This window comes from Blastomyces dermatitidis (genome assembly GCF_000003525.1).
Source record: "Blastomyces dermatitidis ER-3 genomic scaffold supercont1.4, whole genome shotgun sequence".
Taxonomy (NCBI): domain Eukaryota; kingdom Fungi; phylum Ascomycota; class Eurotiomycetes; order Onygenales; family Ajellomycetaceae; genus Blastomyces; species Blastomyces dermatitidis.
The window spans coordinates 91,360-113,790 of NW_025544777.1; the positions used below are offsets into that span (position 1 = coordinate 91,360).

The 22,431-nt window shown below is 31.5% G+C and overlaps 1 protein-coding gene across 1 annotated transcript; it reads right to left on the minus strand.

Moving 5' to 3' along the window:
• Positions 1 to 21,359: 21,359 nt before the first annotated feature.
• On the minus strand, positions 21,360 to 21,572 carry BDCG_16804 (uncharacterized protein; the record flags this gene model as incomplete). Its single annotated transcript, XM_045426001.1, has 1 exon — positions 21,360 to 21,572. The coding sequence occupies one exon, from the start codon at positions 21,570 to 21,572 to the stop codon at positions 21,360 to 21,362; it is 213 nt and encodes a 70-aa protein (XP_045280667.1).
• Between the last annotated feature and the right edge of the window lie 859 nt (positions 21,573 to 22,431).

The window sequence follows — 22,431 nt, forward strand, 5'->3', positions numbered from 1 at the left end:
TATATATTTAACTTCTATATTTTAACTTTCTACTGTGAATACTTCTAGTAGTTAATAGTATATATTATGTTAAGCTTCAAACATCTGAATAATTATCTGTAAGTACTTATTCTTATATTTCAAGCTCTATCAGTCAGTAACTATCTATTATAACTAAAAGAACTAGAGACTTATATACTTTAATCTTTGTAAATCTTACTGCAGACACTCAGAAGTAGCTATTTAAATTATGAATAACTCTTATAGAAGAAGTCTCAGAGAACTTATTAATTACTTACAGAATATTATTCTTTATATCTGTTATAGAGAAACTCTCTAAATTCATAAATAAATCAATTTCAGTGAAGAATATTCTTGAGTATTATCTACAGAATTAAGCTGTTTTTCTATAAGAAATACTTACTGTCTGTAGACACTCTTAAACTGAGTTCTTAGATATAATCTTCAGAGATACTTATAAACTGAAGACAAACTTTCTTAAGCTATAACTACTTAAGATTATCTATTGAATTACAATCTATAAAAGCTTTTATAAGTTTGTATTTAAAATTGACTTACAAGCTCACCTATGTGATATAAAAGATAAAGAAGCTGTTATCTATATAATAATAGATCTTTACTACACTGAAGTTAAGAATTGACTGAATTATCTAAAGAATAACTACTTAAGATCTTACTAATCTGTTCTTAAGATCTATTTAAAAAATAAGTTGAGAAACTCTGTAAGTTAAATAGAAAACACCTGAGCTGTAAATATTAATATTAGAAAAAGAGATGAGAAATCTGATAAAGACTACTTACTGTGCTTTATAAAATTATAATATGAATTAAATTCTGTGAAAACAGAGCTCTGAAACAAGATCTGAATAATAATATTTATAAAGAGACTGAATAAAAATATATAGAATAAGCTTATTGAGTAAGACTCTAAGTTCTTAACTCTGAAGAAACTGATAACTCTTATTCACTAGTTACAGATCACTATAAAAGTCATAGATTTATAAAGAGTAAATCACTGACTAACTCTATAAGAACTATAATAACAGAGAATAGACTTACTAAGAAATAATAATAAGATATAGAGAGATTCATATCTAACTACTAAGTAGAGAGAGAGAGCTTTATAAGCTTCTGTGAACAGAGTATATAATAGAGAGACTAAGAAAAAGAGTCTTTATTTTATCTATTTTAAATCACAACATCTTTGTATAAACTGTTTAAATAAATTAAAATAATAATTTAAAAAGTTATGAACAGAGTTAGTAACAGTCTTCTTAAGAGTTTTAAAGCTGATATCTGAATCTATTACTTTTCTAATAAAAATATATACTGATAGAGAGAGACTGTATCATAATACTACTACTCTATAAGTATAAGAAGTATTAATACACTTAGAATCTCAGATTACTATAGTGTCTCTAAAGCTTGCAGATTGAATATACTGAGAAATAAAAACTGAGAATCTACTCTTATAATAAGCAGAGTGTGAGAACTCAGATCTGAGAGCTGAGAGACTTCTAAGAGTCATCTTTGAATTATAAGATCTCTTCAGAACTTGAAGAAGATTTGTAAAAACTATTATTATTACAGATATTTTAGATAATATATTCTTGAAACTTGTATAACTTCAAAGAAATAATCTGTATATAGTTATCTATAGGTCAGGTTTATACTTCTCATCAGTGTTAATAGACATACTTATAAAGATAGAATCAGTTGATACTATAGAGTTAATAAGAGAAGATAAGCTTGTTTATATAATAACTTTATAAATGTCTGAGAACTTTGTAATCATGAAAACTGAGCTTCAGAGATCAGAGAAATATCAAGATCTTACAGAGATATTCAGTTCAGTTAAAATAACTAAGCTTCTATATCACTGTGAGAAGAATCTGATAATAGATTTAAGAGAAGAATAGAAACTCTTCTGAGAATTAATCTATAAGATCTCTTATTATAAGATAGAGATTTTACAGACTTATATAGAGAAGAATCTGAAGAATAACTTTATCTGATCTTTATAGATTTTTATAGAAGTCTCTATAATATTTATCAAGAAGAAGAATAAAGATCTCAGATTATATATAAACTACTGTAATCTGAACTTTAAGACTATAAAGAGTTACTACTTTCTATCTCTGATTGAGAATATAATTAACTGTCTTATAAGAGCTATTATATTCATATAACTGAATATAATTAATATATATATATAACTATAAATACAGTCTGAGAATGAATAAAAGTCTCTCTATAGAACTGTGCTGAAATTATTTAAATATCTAGTAATATCTGTTGATTTAACTAATATCTCTATGATATTTCAGTCTTTTATTAATAAAATACTTTATGTATATCTGAATATCTTTATAGTAATATATTTAAATGATGTAGTAATATACTCTGTAAAGAAGAAAGAACACACTGAGTATATATAAACTGTATTAAGGATCTTAGATAAGACAGAACTGTATATTAAGCTTATAAAGTATAACTTCAGTGTCTGCTGAATTAATTTCCTAGAATATATAATTACTGTAAATAATATTCAGATGAAATCTTTACAGATTAAAACTATTCTATTATAATTAAAGTTAACTAGTATTTATAAGATTCAGCTCTTTCTAAGCTTTGTGAATTTTTATAGATAATTTATCTTTATATTTATATGAATCTTCTTAATTCTTACAGACATGCTAAAGAGTGAAAATAAGAAGAAGTTATCTTATAAATAAAGTATAAAAAGATTGTTAAGAAGAAAGAACTGTGAGAACTTTTTTATCTCAGAAGCTTATAAGATTTTTATAAAATTAAAATAGATATTCATAGATACAGTAATACTGTTTCACTTTAATCTCTTTCTCTTAATTAAATTGAATACAGATATCTTCTTCTTTATAATGTTAGAAATAGTCTTATAACTACAGTTAAATGAGAACTGAGTTTTTATAAGAATAAGTGCTCGCAGGCGATTATTCAGGTGTTTGCAGCTTGGCGTGATATGTACTGTTAACTACTAGAAGTATTCACAGTAGAAAGATAAAATGCAGAAGTCAAATATATAATAGTATTCAAGCTGAGTTATGAATAGTATTCATGAACTTCAGTCTATATAGTTGTGTGTAGTCAAGAGCTGCTAACTCTATTAATTATGTAAGAGATAGAAATAGAGATAAAGAATTCACAAGAAGCAGAATTTCTTACATACTTCTCTCTCTCTAAGACTTTATCTGTGAAGATTTTCACTGGGTGACTCTATAGAATCAGCTCAGCACTGCAGTGATACTCACTAAAAATTCATCACATCTATAAAAAATCTCAGTGAGGAAAAATCTCTTATTATTATAAAGAGAAAAGAGTCTGTTACTTAGTTTCTTATTCTGTGAGATTCTTTATAATCTACAGATTCTTCTCTGACTATCACACAGATTTATCTCACAGATGAATCACTCTCTGTGAGATTACTCTCATTAAAGAGAAGTATTCACAAGTTAATCTTTCACTTATTTTCACAAATCATTGTTCTTTAACACTGTAGAATTGTGAGGAATTTTTCATTCTTTTATTAACTCTGTAAAATTATAGAATTAAAATGTTTATTATCTGCAATTATTCTTTATAGTTATATAGAAAGATTCAGATCTATAATTCACAATCACTCTTTATTTACTAGAGTGATCTGACTGTTTCACAGAATCACTCACAGTATAAGTAAATCTCTCTAGAGTAGTATAAATATCTCAGATCTGTTCATTAAATCTCATCTTCTTTTTCCTTTTTCTGTAACAGCTCTTATTCTTACAAACTGTAAGTATCTTCATTCCTTCATAAAGTGTTTTCACTCAGATGACAGAGAGAGAATGTTTCTGACAATATCTGTATATTAATTCAAGAACTTCTCAAGAATAAAAGTTTTTTCAATTCTAATATCTTTATAAACAATATCTGACTGCTGCTGAGCTTTTTATAAGTGTCTTCATAACTTCTCTAATCACTTTTTATCTGTGATTCAAAGGTTGCTTGAGCCAGCGTATAATTACAGGCGTACGCTAGCTTCTTATATATCATACGCTAAATTAATTAGTGGCTGCTATGACCTCTTTACACTCATAAGCAAGTTCAGAAGTGGCCGCGTTATTATCCGACAGTCATACATTCTTTCAAATCACATTCTCCCTAATCAGATTCAGTCACGCTCATGTGATCATGTCATACACTCTAGCTTCATGCGGATTAGCTCATCACTAGCATTTCATAATCTTGTGATCTATTCCTGATTCAGCTAGTATTCTGCATACACTCTCACAAAGAAACTTTCACTATATTATATCTCTCATTCACTAACTTTTTCCATTCTTCAATCATCTTCTTCATTATTGTTATCATTGAATGTTATTATTATTTCATTTCTATTTCTTCTTCTGTTCAACTCTTTCTATCTGTTTATCTATTACATCATACATGTTTCTGACAATGACTTTTCATTTTCATAATAAGTATCATTGTATTGATCATATCAGGCAGTTCATTAGCAGTAAGTATAACACATTATCAAACATGATCAGAACTTGTTTATCTTCTAATAATTATCAGAATATATTATTATGAATGACACACTCTCTTCATCTTCTTATACACTCTTGACTGTTTTTCTTCTTAGTGAGTTTCTGATCATGTTTTCTGACATGATTTTATATGAACATAGATACTGATATATTTGTTTTTATTCATATAGAATCTTCACACATTGACAGATTTATATTCACTGATAATAGTGAACTCAATGTTAAATCATTGATTGAGAACTTGAAGAATGTGATAATGAAGAAATTATTTATATCATATATGACTGAGTCTTCTACATCTTCTTCTACTTTCTCTGTTTCTTTCTCTGTTACTCTCTTTTAATCTTCTACATCTGTCTCTGTATCTGATTCTCTCACTTCTGCTATCTCTGTTTCTGTGACTCTCACTTCTACTACTTCTGGTTTTACTGTCTCTGCTTTTATTATCAGCTCTTCTCATTTCAAGAAGATATTACATAGGCTTAATGAACTACATTTCTCAGCACATTCACTCTCACTCTTCTTACTGACTCTCAGAATGATTTATTGTACAAAGACTGTATATAATATAACTATTTAAAGCTCAGTCACAGACACTGATTATTATATTCATTTTAAATATTTATAATAAGACAATTATTCATTTATATTAGAGAATCATCTCTTCTCTTAACAGTGTTGAAATTATAAGTCTTTTTCTTTTTCATCTTTTCTTTCTAATGCTGATTTTTCTATTCTTAAAAGAAATCATTATGAGTTTTACTATGCACAAAGTCATAGTATTCACAGATATTAAGAAGCTTTTTATAACTGTAAAGTTTAATATTGTAGAGATATTCACTCTGATGAATTTCTTCAGAATAATAGATTCATATCAGTCTATTCTCTGATATCTGTCATTCAACTTCATGATACAGGCAAAAGATATTCATGTTTTCAAAAATAGAAAGATGAATATCATACTCTTTTACACTCATAAGTGTGAGACTTATACATCTTGTCTGAGATGTCATTATGAAAATAGGCTGTTCACATACTGTGTTCTGCTTTCTACATTTTTCTGTGTCTCTCTCTCTCTTTCTGAGAAGCCTTGTGTGTGTTGTAATTATATGTATAACTCTAAGAGTAGTAAATGTTCATTCAGTAATTATTCTCATCTCTGATTTTATAATTTTCATATACTAATACTGATTCTTAGTTGCTTCAGTGTCAGAGATTATTCTAATCAAAGATAATAACACTGCTGAGACTACTCTCTCTCACTCTCAAGCTTCTTTCATCACTTTCTCTTTCTCCTCTCCAGAGAAGGTTGTGTGTATACTGAGTTATAAGTATTCAGCTCTGAGTAGACTGGCCGCTGAAATCATGAATTTCACGTTTAATCTCATTTGATCTGGTCTCATACATTTCTTGGCAGGAATCCCGCTGGGACTGGCTATCAAAAAAACATATAAAGTGACTATATATCAGATCTTAAAATGGAATCATGACTTGAAAAAAATGAGAAAGTGATCTCATTTGATCTCATTTAGTCCCATTCTTGGCATAAAGTGACTATTTTTAGACATTTTAAGGTTTTTTTTAGACTATTTTTAATTTTTTAAAAAGTAACGCTTTTTGGTAACACTCAAATGAGATTTAAAGTTATTTAAAGCAATAAAAATGATTTAAATTGAGAAGTGAAAATCATGATTCTATTTGGAAAATGTGACAAGAGTAGACAGTAAGTAGACTGGCCGCTGAGATCATGAATTTCACATTTGATCCCATTTGATCTGGTCTTATACATTTCTTGGCGTGAATCCCGCTGGGACTAATCATTAAATAAATATATAAAGTGACTATATATCAGATCTCAAAATGAAACCATGACTTGAAAAAAATGAGAATGTGGTCTCATTTAGTTCCATTTAGTTCCATTCTTGGCATAAAGTTACTATTTTTAGACATTTTAAGGTTTTTTTTAGACTATTTTTAATTTTTTAAAAAGTAATGCTTTTTGATAACACTCAAATGAGATTTAAAGTCATTTAAAGCAATAAAAATAATTTAAATTCAGAAGTGGAAATCATGGTTTCATTTGGAAAATATGACAAGAGTAGACAGTAAGTTCCACTGAGACAGTATGAGACTACTATCTAATGTTAGAACCGTGTAATGGAATCTGTCAAATTGGCAATGACACTATCAAAAATTCTGATCCTGGTCCCAGACACGGTCACATGATGAGTCTAACAGTAAGTCTCACTGAGACAGTATGAAACTACTATCTAATGTTAAAACTGTGTAATGAGATCAGTTGAATTGGTAATGAGACTATCAAAAAATCTGGTTCTGGTCTCAGACACGGTCACACGGTCAGTCTAGCTCAGAGTAGCTCTTACAGTTATTCATTCAGTTCTGTGTCTTCTTCTTCTTTCATTTCTTTCATCTCTGCTCTCTCTGCTCTGACTTCTGATTCTGTAGATCTTGTACTCTTCTTCAATTTTTCTACATATATATATACACATTTCTATATTAGTATTTCAGTCAATCTTGTAATAAATGATATTAATATTGTATACAGAGTGATAGAGAAATCAGAGATATACACAGTATTATTATAAGAGCAGCTTGCAGCTCTTACATCTCTTACAGATCTTGAGTTTTGAGATTTCCTTTGTTTTTGACATTTTTCAGATGACATGACATTGAAAATAGATTAAATGTGTGATATATGAAAATGAATGAAGTATATATAATAATATTTATCTTTTACAGCTAACTCTTACAGTTGATGATCAATTCATTATCTCTTTTCTTTTCTTATGTTTTTTCTTTATCTGTTAGTCACTACTCTTACACAATCTCTATATAATACAGTATTTAATAACTAGATTCAGCAGCTTTCATCTTTTGTAATTCTGTCTCACACATTATACTATCTCTCTTCACCTGCTTAGATCACTATAGTGAACAGTTCATTGATACTAATCTCATCTGATCTCTGAGCATCTTCAGAGATTGAGATGACTTAGTTTCACATATTCACAGATGTTTCAGATAGTTCATTCTCTGTGATCTTCACAATTGAACTGATGTAAACAGTTGAATTCAACTCTGAATTTCTTTTTCTTCTATGATCTGACTCATGTGCAAGTCTGCTACTTTGAGACAGCTCTTTACTGTGTTGTATCTACTATCTGCAGTGTATTATCATATAACTGACTACAGTCTCATCACTTATTGAAGTGTAATATTTATCTGATTTCTTTATTACTTCTCATTCTTTTCTTATAATTGTAAAAAGATCAGAATAAGTGAGATCATCTAGTTTACAAGTGTCTATGATTTCTCTTACTTTATAAGACTTTTCACTTATAAGTCTCTTCTTTTTCACTACTGATGATAGTGCTGTGAATAATTATAATCTACTTAAGTCTTATATCTTTGCTTTCATAAGTCATGAATTATTTATTAAGTTATATAAGACTCATTCCTCTGATTCTTTCAATGTGTATATTCTCAGAGAATGTGATTTGAGTATTTTATATAGCTCAAATTATCTAGATTGAAACTTCTCAGAACTCTTATTACATATGAGAACTCATGTTCTTATCTTGAGACTTGATTTCTTAACTAGTGAGTCTTGTATTCTTTTCAATTGAATTGCTCAGTTCAGAAGTAACTTGTTAGCTTTTGCATGTGCATGGCTGATCTCTTTCAATCTTGATTTCATATCAGTGACTGTTGTGTCTGCAACTGCTGTTTCCTTTCTCATCTTTTTCAAAGCATTCTTCAGAATACGCGGATGTAATTCATACAACAGATAGAATAGTGAATGCTTGAAGAATGTATACTCTCAAATTCGCATGACTAACAGCATCTGACTGAGATATTCATTTCATAATCTCATAGGCTTGTTCACTAGATATTTCATCAGCATGTTACTCAAGATTTCATTCAAGTGTTTCATCTTCATATTCATTTGTGAATAATATAATATTGTTCTACAATATCTTGTCTGTAACTGGCTCATGAAATGCCTCACTGCTTCTCTCACAAGGTTCACATCATTATCAGCTAGAATCACAGGTGGCATTTCATAGTTGATATGAATCTTATCATGTAGAAACTTCACTATCATCTTCTCTGTTATCTCTGAAACTGCTTTCACAACTGACTAGTCAGTAGCATAATCTATAGTAGTGATTATTCATTGATTTTCATTTGACATTTGTGACAATATATCTATGAGGTTCATCTCTTATCATTTAAACAGTTGTATTGTACACTTCATCTGATATTGCACTTTCTCACATTCTAACTCTTTCTTAAATTCTTTCATAACTTGACAATTCAGACACTCATGAGTGTATATCTGAATATTCTCAGTCATGCTTGATCAGTATACTCTTGATTTGAGTATGCTCATGAGTTCAGAACTTTCTAAGTGACTGAATTTCTTGTGCATGTAAGTCATCAAGTCACATCTAAATGAAGATTCTAGATAGAGAGCTTCTGTATATTCTAGATCACAGTAAAGCACAACATCATTTTTCAATTTTCTCAGCTTAAAGTTCAGAAATATCTCTTCTACTACTCTTGTAAGACACTTATCATCTGACATCTTGTCATTCTCTAAGTGAGAGATTATGATATTCACTTATTCTGATTCCTTGCACTCTCTCAGTACATTTAACACAAACTTCTCTTATATCTGATTCACAGAATTCTCACTCATGAAATCAAGTCTGTGATTGATTATATCAGATATCACAGTATTCAATTTCTTTCAGTATTTAATATAAACAGTGTATGCTTGAAACTCTGAGATTCAATGTACTAAGTATTTGAAAGGTTTTATCATTGATTGTAAATAGATAAGACTTTCATGATCTGTGATCACTGTTATTATATACTCATTGTTAATATATCTATTTCACAATATCAGTGTATGCCTAATCACTAGCAATTTCTTTTCATACACTGAGTAATTGAGCTCAGTGTCTGATAGTTTTCTACTATTATATGTCACTAAGTGCAGCTTGCTGTTCTTACTCATCTGTTATTATTATTATTATTATTCTTTCATTATACTCATATGCAAGCGGAGCTTATAATGAGTTCTTGTGTGATGTTAAATACAGGCCAAGTGTTGATTATACAGGAGGAAATACAGGTAGACTGGCCGCTGGAACCATGAATTTCATGTTTGATTTCATTTGGTCTGGTCTCATACATTTCTTGGCGTGAATCCCGCTGGGACTAATCATTAAATAAACATGTAAAGTGACTATATATCAGATCTCAAAATGAAACCATGACTTGAAAAAAATGAGAAAGTGATTTTATTTGGTCTCATTTAGTCTCATTCTTAGCATAAAGTTACTATTTTTAGATATTTTAAGGTTTTTTTTCAACTATTTTTAATTTTTTAAAAAGTAACACTTTTTAGTAATGCTCAAATGAGATTTAAAGTCATTTAAAGCAATAAAAATAATTTAAATTGAGAAGTGAAAATCATGATTTCATTTGAAAAATGTGACAAGAGTAGACAGTAAGTCTCACTGAGACAGTATGAGACTACTATCTAATATTAGAACTGTGTAATGGGATCTGTCGACTTGGCAATGAGACTATCAAAAATTCTGGTCCTGGTCTCAGACACGGTCACACGGTCAGTCTATTCTAAATACAGGTGTTGAGACCACGCCAAGATAACAAGAACATAGGAAATACAAAGGAGTGACAATTAGATACATGCGATAATAACTTCCCAGCCCAGAAACATAGAGCGATTTTATTGAAGCGATTTGTACACCTCTGTATTTATTAGAAACCTGAGGTGCTTGAGTTCCGGATTTAATGTATTCCCTGCGGGTTTCGAACCCACACACCTTGGTTTCCCACGCCAAGGCGCTATCAGGTGGCCGCATTAATCATTCGGCCACCAGGGCCTTACTCATCTGTAGAAGAGTGTCTTCAATAACTCATTCAGATGTGTCTGTCTCAATGTAGAAAGATTTATTATAATCTGATTGAATAAGCACTGAGAATGTTATTATATATTCTCTCAGTGTGAGAAAAGTCTCTTCACACACAGTATTTCAGATGATTAAATAAAACTTCTTCTTTTACAGATTTGCATTCATTTCTCTTAAGAGATCTGAGAGTGATGCAGATATTTATATGAAATTCTTGATAAATCTGTGATAATATGAGATTAACTCAAGAAACTGTTGTATATGATGTACATTTCTCAGTCACAGTTAATTTACTATGACATTCAATTTCTTCAGAATGAGATATATACAGTCATCACTCACTACATATTCTACAAACTTCAACTCTTTCATTTCAAACACACACTTTGTTGATTTGATATAGAGCTTATACTCTGTCAGAGTTATAAGCACTTTATTGAGATGCTTCAGATATTTATTGTATGAGTTTGAAAAGACTAGAATATTATTGAGATATATAAGATATGAGATTTCATTCTGTTTATGAAGAATTGTATTCATCATCATTTAAAAGATAACAGATGTATTTATCAGATTGAATAATATTATCAGAAATTTGAACTTTCTTCATTGTATATTAAACACAGTTCATAGAACTGACAGTTTGTCTATACAGATCTGTCAGTATTCTCAGAGAGGATTAATCTTTAATAGATATCAGGTGTTTTCAACTGTATTCAACTGTTATTGAATTCATGACAGTGAATATTCATTCTTGATTATAAGCTTATTAAGTGCTTGATAATCAATACACATTCATCACTTCTCACCTGCCTTTTTCATAAATAGAACTAAAAAGCCTCACACACTTGATAAGAGTTATATAAGACTATGTTCTAGAAGATCTGTGATCTGACACTTCTGTTCTTCAAGATATGTTTGTGACAGAGAGTACACATTCTGATTGACTGGTTTTGTATTCTCTGTGTTAATCTCATGTATGAATCCTTATTTCAGTGACAGTTCTGATGAAAGATCTATTCAGAAGATCTTTTTATACTTCTTCAGAAGCTTCTTTATATACTTATTCTTCTACATATTCTTTATCTTAGTTTTCTCTGTTTTCAGATTCTGTATGATATACAGAATGCTTTCAGATGAGATCTTGTGAATCATTCTCTTTACTTATTAATACATAAGCAGCTTTAACTCTTCTATATCAGAGATGTGAAATGTTCTTCTCATATCAGTTGATAGAATTGTATGAATTATTTTCTTTCTATTGATTAATCATATATGATATGTACATCATTGAATCTGCAGATTGATTCTTTGAAATCAATTAAGTTCAAGAATAAGATTATATTTCACATTCTGCAGCTCTCACACTCAAATATAGCAAGATCATTCTTCAAAGTATAACAGAACTCTTACTCTTACAGATAATATTAAATATTAGTTATCAGATAATCTGATACATCAGAGATTCTTTACTTAGCAGATCTCTTTCAGTCTTCAGATTATATAATTATTAATATATTATATAGAAGCTTCTATGTTTACTAACACTTTTACAGCTATCTCTCAATTCTTACTTAAGTGTCTCTTATACATAATATTTCAGGCCTTAAGACATTGAGATGAGTATTCACTTTCTCCTTGCCTGCATCTCAGTCAGAAGCCTGCTTTCTCTTGATATTTACAGAATTCAGAAAATCATCTAATACAGGCATCTCTTTCACTTTGAAGACTTTTCATAGAATATCAGTGAGTATCTCTGAGCTCACTAATTCTGCTAGTTTTTTAACTCTCTTACTTCTCTTAACTGTGCACACTGAGTGTAATCTTTTGTATCATGATTTTGATATCTACAGTTGAAGCAAGCTCAATACTCATAACACTAAGATTTTCACTTAGAGAATCTCTTTTTCAGAGAATTCAGTACTTTAGTGATGATATTCAGATCTAGATTCATTATGTTCAGATGTATAGCTTGTATTATAGAAGTCTGATTATCTGTTCTTCACTGAGACATACTCAATTACAGTATTTTCTATTATAATTGACTCACTTGTTCCTGTATAATAAGAATATTATATACTTCTTTTCCTGTGTCTGATTGTGAGGTTAAGCATTTTCATTTCACTCTCAACTCAGATGTAAGATCATGAATGAAGATCTATAAATAGAAAGATGTTGAAAGCTCTTCATTCAATACAAGATAGTGTAAGCTGAAGTGTGTGAAGTATAATATAAGATTATTCACTTATCTACACTCAGTGAAGTGTTTATAATACTTATCTTATATATTCACTTTCTCAATGTTGTACAAGATTCATTTGAAATACTCATTTCATATTTATAAGAATGAATATTACTTCAGATCTGTAAGATTCATCTTTTCATCAGTTATTCATAATAACTTCACTTTTCTATGTAGAAATGTGACAGAGCTTATGACTTGTTAAAATTTCATTGATTATCTGTCTGTGAGTTCATATTCAATTCAATAATATAATTGTATCTGACTTAGTCAGCTGATTGCAGCATTATTTTTTCAGTCATTATTAAAGCTTAATGACTTCAGCAGGTCTTCTGACTTGATATATTTCATACTCATATTCTCATTCTGCATAGCAGTCTCTGATAATATATATACTTCTGAAGAGATCATGAACAATTGTGATGAAATCTTCAGATTCAGTGTAGTTATCTATCTGTATAAACATTTAATCTTCTGCTGCAGATCTAAGATCTGGTTTTCTCTATTCTTATTAATAATAATAATTGCATCAGTGAAGCTCTTCATAGTGAATACTTAATCTGCAGTGAATGTCAATTGTTGTTTGACTTCTGTCTCAGTCTGTCACTGTGTATACAAGGTCTCAATCTTATTTAGAATTCTCATACATATACAGAGCTTCAATTTCAGTTCAGTAGTTTCAGTCACTTTTCTTACTACTTTGAGTAAAGTCTCTGAGAGATTCTACATATCTTTCAGTTCAGGTAGCAGAGAAGAATGTTATTCATATTAACTATAAAAGATATTCATTTCAGTGATTTTCTTATTAATTATACAATGTCTATTATTATATTACTGTATTATTATATTACTATATTATTATATTACTATATCATTATATGATTTCTATTGTCATTGTATAACTTCAGTGATGGCCATCTTTCTCTTTATTTCTTTGAGTGAAGAGTAGTCTTCTTTGAATCTGATTCAGTACTCTCATCTCTTTTCTTACATCTCATCTATTCATATACATAGTATTCATCTGAGTGTGAAGTTTTCTCTTAAAAAGCAAAGCAGCATCAATCAGATGCTCTTTCACTCATCACTCTTCATATGCTATCTTTTGAGACATTCTAGAACCACACTGACATGATAACTATGAATCACTTTATAGATGAAATTATCATGCTCTGAAGAAGTCTGTGCTTCTTACCAGTTTTTAGACATGCTATCAGATGTGATTCAAAGATTGCTTAAGTCAGTGTATGATTACAGGCGTACGCTGGCTTCTTATATATTGTATGCTAAATTAATTAGTGGCCGCTATGACCCCTTTACACTCGTAAGCAAGTTTGGAAGCGGCCGCGTTATTATCCGACAGTTGTACGTTCTTCCAAACCACATAGCAGCTGATGAAGCAGAGATATCACTGTTCATAACAGTGTCTTCATCTCTCTCAGCTCTGTCACTGCATCTGATCTTTATATCAGCAGTCAATCTCATACCTCTTTCAGATCAGTCTCTGACTTTAAGTAGTACAGTCTCTCTCTTTACTGTAAGTCTTCTTATAAGTAATTTCTTACAGATTCTAGCTAACAGTTCTTATAACACTTCTGGTTTTGTCAGTGTCTTCTGCAGCTCTGTGAACCTATGATCACCTTCTCTCTACCTGTACAATCTCTGATCAGATATATATAAATATGTCTAGATTTCCTATCAATAGTCCTCGCACCGCAGCGCATTTTCACAATCTTATTATCAATGAGAGATGAGTTCTCAGATACCTGTAAAATCCAGATAATTAAGACAATGAAAATGTTATAAATTTGTGACAGCAGTTGATCTGAATAGATGAGTCTTCTCTTCACATCTTAATTATTTTCAGACTGAATACTTCAGCATAACTGAGAGAGCAGACACAGCTTTATAAGAAGTATCTGATTATATATATAGATAGTTAGCTCTCAAGACTCTGCTGCAACTGTATATATTCTGATATTCAGCTTCTCTGAAGTCTGTACATTTCTGACAGTCTTTATATCAAATATAACAATTATCTGTACTGTGAATATAATACTCTCTGGTTCTTTGAAGAGAGAAATTGATAGTTATAAGAAGATTAGATATCACAGATATTAAGAATGTGAGTGTGAAATTTCTTTATTTTTTCTTTATTAGTCTCTAAATTATGTTCACAGTTCTGTTTTTATTTTCTTATTTTTTAGCTTTAATAAGAATATGATTTCTTCTTCTCTTTGTATATACTGTGAACTATTCATCTCAGTAGAAACTCATTATCTTATAGACTAGAATTCATAAATAACAGTGTTAATATCTTTATTATAATCAGATTCTTAGTAAAGACTGCAATATTCTGACTTATCAGAATTTACAGTATGAAAGTCATGTCTCACCTTCTGCAGATATCTTATTTACTCAGATGATTCTTAAGTGAACTTATTTATCTTATCAGAATACTCTTATCACTGAATCTTAAATCAGAGCTTATAATCTTACTTCTCTGAGTCAATAATCTCTTTAATCTGATATTCTCTTTCACTCTCTAGTACTTTATAGATAGAGTGATGAGTCACAGAATTCTCTTCTGAGAATTTCTTATATTTACAGAGTAAAGAGATATGAAAAACATTATATATTTATAACTCAGATAATAGTTTCAATCTGTAGAACTGTAAACTAATTTTCTTTATAATCTTATAAGACTCTGTTAATAAGAGATTCAGCTTCTTACTAGATCTGCATATAATAATATTTTCTAGACTCAGTCAGACTCTATCATCTTTCTTGAAACTCTTTATAATATACTTAAAGTCATAGTATTTCTTCTGATACTCTTAAGTCTTTCTCAAGAATTTACAGACTTTCTTTTAGATCTTCTGAATTCTCTCAGCTCATTCACAGATATTATCACACTCTATAGTATACTCTTACAGATCTATCAAGATTATTCACAGATGAGTCTTAGTGAGTATTTTAAAGAAGGTTTTATCTATGCTAACATACTTTAAGTTATTGTATATAAACTCTGTAAGTGATAATTAATACACTCAGTTATTCTGATTGTAATTAACAAAGTACAGCAGATACTGTTTTAATATACTTATCAGATATTCTATCTGATTATCTGTCTGTTGATGAAAAGCTATTCTTAGATCTTATAAGATCTTCAGTATAGTTAACAGATTAGATCAGAACTTCTCTATAAAGATTAATCTTCTATCTGAGATACTGTTTACAGATAACTCATGCAATCAGATCATATTATAGATAAAGATATAAGCTAAATTCTTTGACTTCAAGTTCTTGCAGATGAGTATAAAGTGTGTTATCTTAATAAAGTGATTTACTATCATCAGTACACTGTCAAAGCAGACATCATATATGTTCTTAATTTTAGAGAGACTTATAAGAGTATTTATTTCTAGCTGTTTTCAAGGTTTCTACAGAATAAATGAAGAAGTAAGTTCTTCATATAATCTGAACTGTACTATCTGTGAATTCTGATAAATAGTATATGAATTCACTATCTTCTTCACAAGTTCTTGTATCTTCAGTCAGAAGTATTTTCTTATAAGCAACTTATGAGTTCTAGTATCTGTAAAATGATCTGCTAGAGAAGAGTCATGATATCTTTTAATAAGTTCTATATATATAAACTTATTTATAAGTATATAAATTCAGCTCTCTCTTTATAAGAGATTATTTAAGTCTCTTTAATTCTTTATTTCTACAGGATTGATCTCTGCTGTGAGCAGTTTCTGAATATACTAAGTATATTTATTCTTCAGTTGTAGTTCAGATAATCTGAATAGAAGATCTTATAAAGACTTATACTCTGTTTCTTCTTATATCAGATCTTCTACAGTACTTCTCAAAGCTTACAAACTCTTCAGATTATAGATACTCTCTTCAAGAATTCTCACAGAGATTCTCAGAGTATTAACTCTCAGTGTTATAGAGAGTAGTTATACAGACTTCTTCTCTCTCTTCTTTATCTTCTCTTATAGAGAATTAAAAGACTCTGCAGTTAATCTCTTTACAACACTCAGTCTGAGTATCTTATAAAGCTTTTCTGTCTTCTCTAATCTCTCTGTGTCTATTACTCTGATCTTCTTAATATAGTTTGATCTGTAAGAGAGTTTATTCACTGAGTTCTTAGTTCTCTTAATATATTCTATCTTGAATCAGAATTCAATCAGTCTCTGAGCTTAGTGAATCTGTTATTATACAAGTTTCTTGATTAAAGTAAACTGTAAGAGGCCTGCACCGAATAGATCGGTATAATATTATAGGTCTTATATAACAAAGATAAAAATGTTAGAGAAGGAAAGAAAGAGAAAGTGCGAGAATCAGTGATTGAGATGAATATTTATACGCGTATGTGGTGGTGTATGTGGTGGAGCTTCAGGGTGGAAGAATATACACGCGTTCATAGCAGCTGAGAATTGGTGATTGGGAATGACTGAGAATCGGAGTGTATGCTACGCGCGTTCATAGCAGCCGCGGATCAGTGATCAGGAGTGGCTGAGAATCAGAGTGTATGCTATGCGTATTCATAGCGGCCGCGGATCGGCGATCGGGAATGAAAGAATCTATGAAGTGTAATGAAATAGTCTATATGATTGATCAGGCGCAGCCCGCCACATTAGCCCCCCCTTTCCAGAAGCAGTTCCCATCAGTCAAGGACTGCTGTTTTGGATAACACGGAACTCAGAGTCCAGGTCAGTTGATTGTAGCTGACCCATTTCACCAGATATTGTCAGCCGCGGCCGCGGGATCTCTCATCAAGGATATCTTCAATCTCCCACTCAAGCTCATTATCTTCTCCTATGATGCCTGGCGGCTGCCAGTCAGAAGTCAGCTGAGAAGGGAACAGATCAGTGGCAGCATGGCGGAGCAAGCTCATGTGAAATACATCATGAATCTCTGATGATGTGTCAAGGCGGTAGTTGTGGCTATCTAGAACTTCTATCACTTTATACCTGATGTGATGATAGTCTAGTGTATGAGATGAATGTGTGATTTGTATGTTCTTGAGATTCAATCACACAAGGTCTTCTATCTTATACTGCTCTGTGGAATCTTGTCAGATGTTGATTTGATCTTCTTGATCTTGTTTTGTGATTGTCATGAAGACCTCTGCTCAGTTGTGAATGTCTCAGAGCTTCATTACTATATTATCAGTGATCTGGATTGAACTGCAGGAGTTCAGTGTGCACTGTATAATCTCTAGAAGGTTCAACACTTCCATGTGATATCTGTGTGTAAGGAAGAATGGGCTTACACCTGTTGAAATGACATCTCAACCATTGATAGTGACCTCTGCATATAGAAGGAGATCATGCCAATCATCTTGTAAGTGATTGCAGAACTTATGAAGATAATTCTTTACAGTCTGAATTGTCTGTTTCAATGCATCATCAGTCTCAGAGTGATAGGCAGTTGACAGACAGTGTATAATCTTGAGAACTTGACAGATCCTTGTTCAGAGAGCACTCACAAATTGACAGCTCTGATTCAATACTATCAATCTCAGCAATTCATACATCTGATAGAATGAACTCTGTAAGAAGGCTTCAGCAACTTGTTCAGTATTTATCTTATCACAAGGTTTCAATATTACATCCTTACTTAGTTAGTCAATGATGACCAGGATGTTTCTGCAGTTCTTGCTCTCAGATAGGTCAACAGTGAAGTTAATTGCTACATCTTGCCAGATTCTATCAGGAACATTGAGTGATTTCAGTAGACCTTTTCTACAGTTCTTTCATGAGATAACAGAAGAACAGTGATTGTAGTTTCAGATGAAGTGTCTGATACTGTTTGATATCTCAGGTCAGTAGAATTCTTGAAAGATCATTCTATACAGTTGTTCACAGCTCAGATGACCAGTCATACATGAATCATGCATCTCTTGCATTATCTGAGTGTGTAAGAGTTCAGAGTGAGAGACCCAGCATTGTTCACAGAATCATAGAGTGTTATTGTCATCAATTAAGCATTCTGAGATATCAGTTCTAATATGTAGTTCTGGAGGAAATCAGAGTGCTTCTTGATATACTGCTTCAGTGAGGGTCTGAAGAAGTTCATCAGTCTGAGCTGCTGTATGCCATAGTTTGTCCAGTGTAGAGAAAGTGAAGATATCAATATCAGTTCTAATTGAAGAAGCATGTATAGTGTCATGAGCTGTTCTATCTTGATCAATTAATATCTTCAGGTTCAAGAGCTGATGCTCTCAATTCATCCAGCAAGTATCTGTTACATCAGATGACATATCTTGCTCTCATTGTGAGAGGGCATCTGTCATTGAGTTCTGACTGCCAGAATGATAGTGTATTATAAAATGAAAGTGGCTTAGAAACTCAGATCATTGCATCTGTTGTTTGGTAAGTTTACAGATAGTTGTGAAGTATTTAAGATTCTTATAATCTGTGACTATCTCAAATTCAGAGACACTTCAGAGTTCAGAGTCTCATTCTTCTAAATAGCATACAATTGCAAGAAGTTTCTTGTCATAGATCTTATAATTGCATTCAGCAGGACTCAGTTTCTTAGACATGAAAGCATATGATTATAGAACACCTTCATCATCATATTGCAATATCACTTCTTCTGTCATGTAGTCAGAGAAATCAGCTTCAATAACTGTCTTGTGATCAGAATCAAATGTTATCAGCAGAGAGATATTAATGAATATCTTCTTTATCTGTGTAAATGCAGCTTCAGTGTTCACTAATCATTGAAATACTGAGTCTTTCTTAGTGAGATCTGTAAGTGGTCTCGCGATATCTGAGAAGTTTTGTATAAATTGCTGATAGAAGTTAGTAAATCTGATGAAGCTTTGTACATCTTTCACAGTATGCAGAGCTTCTCATTCAAGGATGATGAAGACTTTCTCAGAATTCATTCAAATCCCCTTGCCAGCTTCTATAATAAAACCCAGATACTTGGTACTCTTGACTTCAAAATCACACTTATCAATATCTATCAGTAGTCCTGCTTCTTGTAGCTGTTGTAATACCTTTTACACATGTTCTTGATATTCTTTTCTGAATTCATTGATGAAGATGAGAATATCATCTAGATAAGTAGATGCAAACTCATTAAGAAAATCTCAGAGTACTCAGTTGATATACTTCTGAAATGTACTGAGAGCATTAGCCAGTTCAAAGAGTGTGACTATTCATTCAAAGAGGTCATAATGTGTTCAGAATGCTGTAAGTCATTCATCTCCTTCAGTGATACAAATCTTATGAAACATGGTGATGACATCTAGTTTTATAAATCATTGAGCTCACTCAATCTGTGCTAGGGTTTCATTGATGAGAGATAAGAAATATTGATCTTTCTTTGTCAATCTGTTCAGATCTCAATAGTTCATGCAGAATTGAAGTTCTTCATCTGGTTTCTTTGTGAAGAGAATAGGGGCTGCAGTGGAAGAGTTACTAATACATATGAATTCTTTATTCAACAGATCATTGAGTGTCTTTTGAAGAAGAAGGAGTTTGTCTCAGAACATGCTATAAAGAGGGCCTTATAATGATTCAGAGTTCTTATCATTCTTTTTCTCTAACTTGATACTGTGATCCACTTCAGAACCTTGTAAGAGAGGTATATTTGTAATATTGTCTTATTGAAAGATATCTAGATATTTGTGATATTGTTGAGAGAGTTTTGTATGAGAATCTGTTGTTGTAACATGGAATAACTTTTCTAGGGTCTTCTTGATATCAGCCAGACTGGTGGAATAGATTGACACATGGTCTTGCTGTCAGTGACTCTGTTGATGGTTTTGATGATGACTTCTTTTTCAGAGTATTTTGTACATGTTGGCAGAGATCTGTGTCAGGTCCATGATCTTGTGAATGTCATTTTTGTGGACTCTATCATTGTTAGAAAATATCAAGCTTCTGTTTTGAGCATTCAACAAGATGCCTTATTCAGATAGTCAGACAAGTTCTAATATAAGATCATAATCAAGATTATCAACTTCATATGTGTAGGCATCTTCATGTTGATGTTCTTCTACATCTATGATCAGCTTCACCATGTAACAGGTACAAATGTCTTTTGAATTATCAAATCCTGTGAGAAGTCAGGGTTTTGATAGAGGGATATGCTGAAGGTTATGATGTCTTACAACTGAAGATTTTATCATTGCATAGTGACATAGACCACTGTCTATTATAGCCTTCATATTATACATGTTATTAATCACAGTGAATACAAGAATCACATTCATTATCATCTTCTCTTCAAATTGTTGTCATCTGATCTCTTCAAGCTCCTGTTTGCAAATTTGAACAGAAGCTAATCTTTTCTCTGTTTCATCAGAGCATTCTCATAGTTATCCTCTGAATCTTTCTCTAATGCAATGTGGTTGGCGCGGACAGGCGCTGATCCATTCTTCAAATGAGAAGACACAAAGATTGATTAGCAGTTGAAAGCAATGTGTCCTGGTCAGTTACAGTTGATGCACACTCTATATTGATGTCAATTGATGACTTCTTCAGAAGTGATCCCAGGGACTCAGAAGCCTGTTCAGATGATGAAGACCCTTGCTTGTATATAGATATTTGAGTCTACTCAATTCATGGCATCTGCATCATTGTTATTCCTCAGTGCAGGTGTATGAGTTGCTGAGGTGTAATGTCTTCTATCACTGTTCTGTATATTCTTGAGCTTGATAAGACAGTCATTCATTGTCTGAAGCTGTATGCAGAAGTCTTCATAAGTTGAGTCTTCATCTGTGCTTACAAGGGCCTGTAAGAGTTTGAAAGTCAATGTCTTCTTAAGCATGCTAATCTTTATTCAATTCTCTCAAGACTGATCACCTGCTTCTAGAATCTTGATGTTGAAGTCAGGAATAAATGTTGTAAGAGAAGTGTTCCTCTGTCAGACACTCTGTAATCAATCTAATGCTTTCTGTTGCATGGCAGTGTCTTGAAACAGAATATCAAGATGTTTCATGATGTTATCAGGTGTTTGCAACACTGATTCACATGCTTTCATTCATGAATGAAACTTCTGTTTCACACAATCCTTCAATCATTCATTGATATATCAATCTTGATTGGTTAATGAACTGATGAAATCTCCATCTACACTCAGTTTCGTGAGCATTTTCATCCTCCATGATGAGTAGAGAGTGAGATTGAAAGCATTGAAATATGCAGGGACATCTAAGCATTCTTTCAGCACTTTTGTATTCAATTCTGTAGATGTTGGGATCACATGGGTTCCTTGTTGTGATAATTGTTGAATCTCTTCATATTGATGTTGTTGAGTTGCATGCATATCAGCTATTTGTTGTTGTTATAGTTTCAACATTGCTCAGAGCCACTGTGACACTGTGTCTATATTCATGTTTGAGGGTTTCATATTATCATTAGACATGGTTATATTGATTGTCAGATGTATAATATCTGTGGGATCTGAAGAAGTGTAATTGTATTTTTATATGTCTGGGTGTCAGAACTCTCAGATCTTTTGCTGATGTTCTCTTGTAAGATCTTATTCTCTTTGTAAGATCTTGTTGCAGGGCCAGGGTGACTGGTGAGCAAGCTTCTATCTGGGGACTATCTGAGGACTCAATGTCTGCTTAACTGTTTGACTGTTTCTCTATTTCTTATGTGTTGTTATGTGTTTGAATATCTCT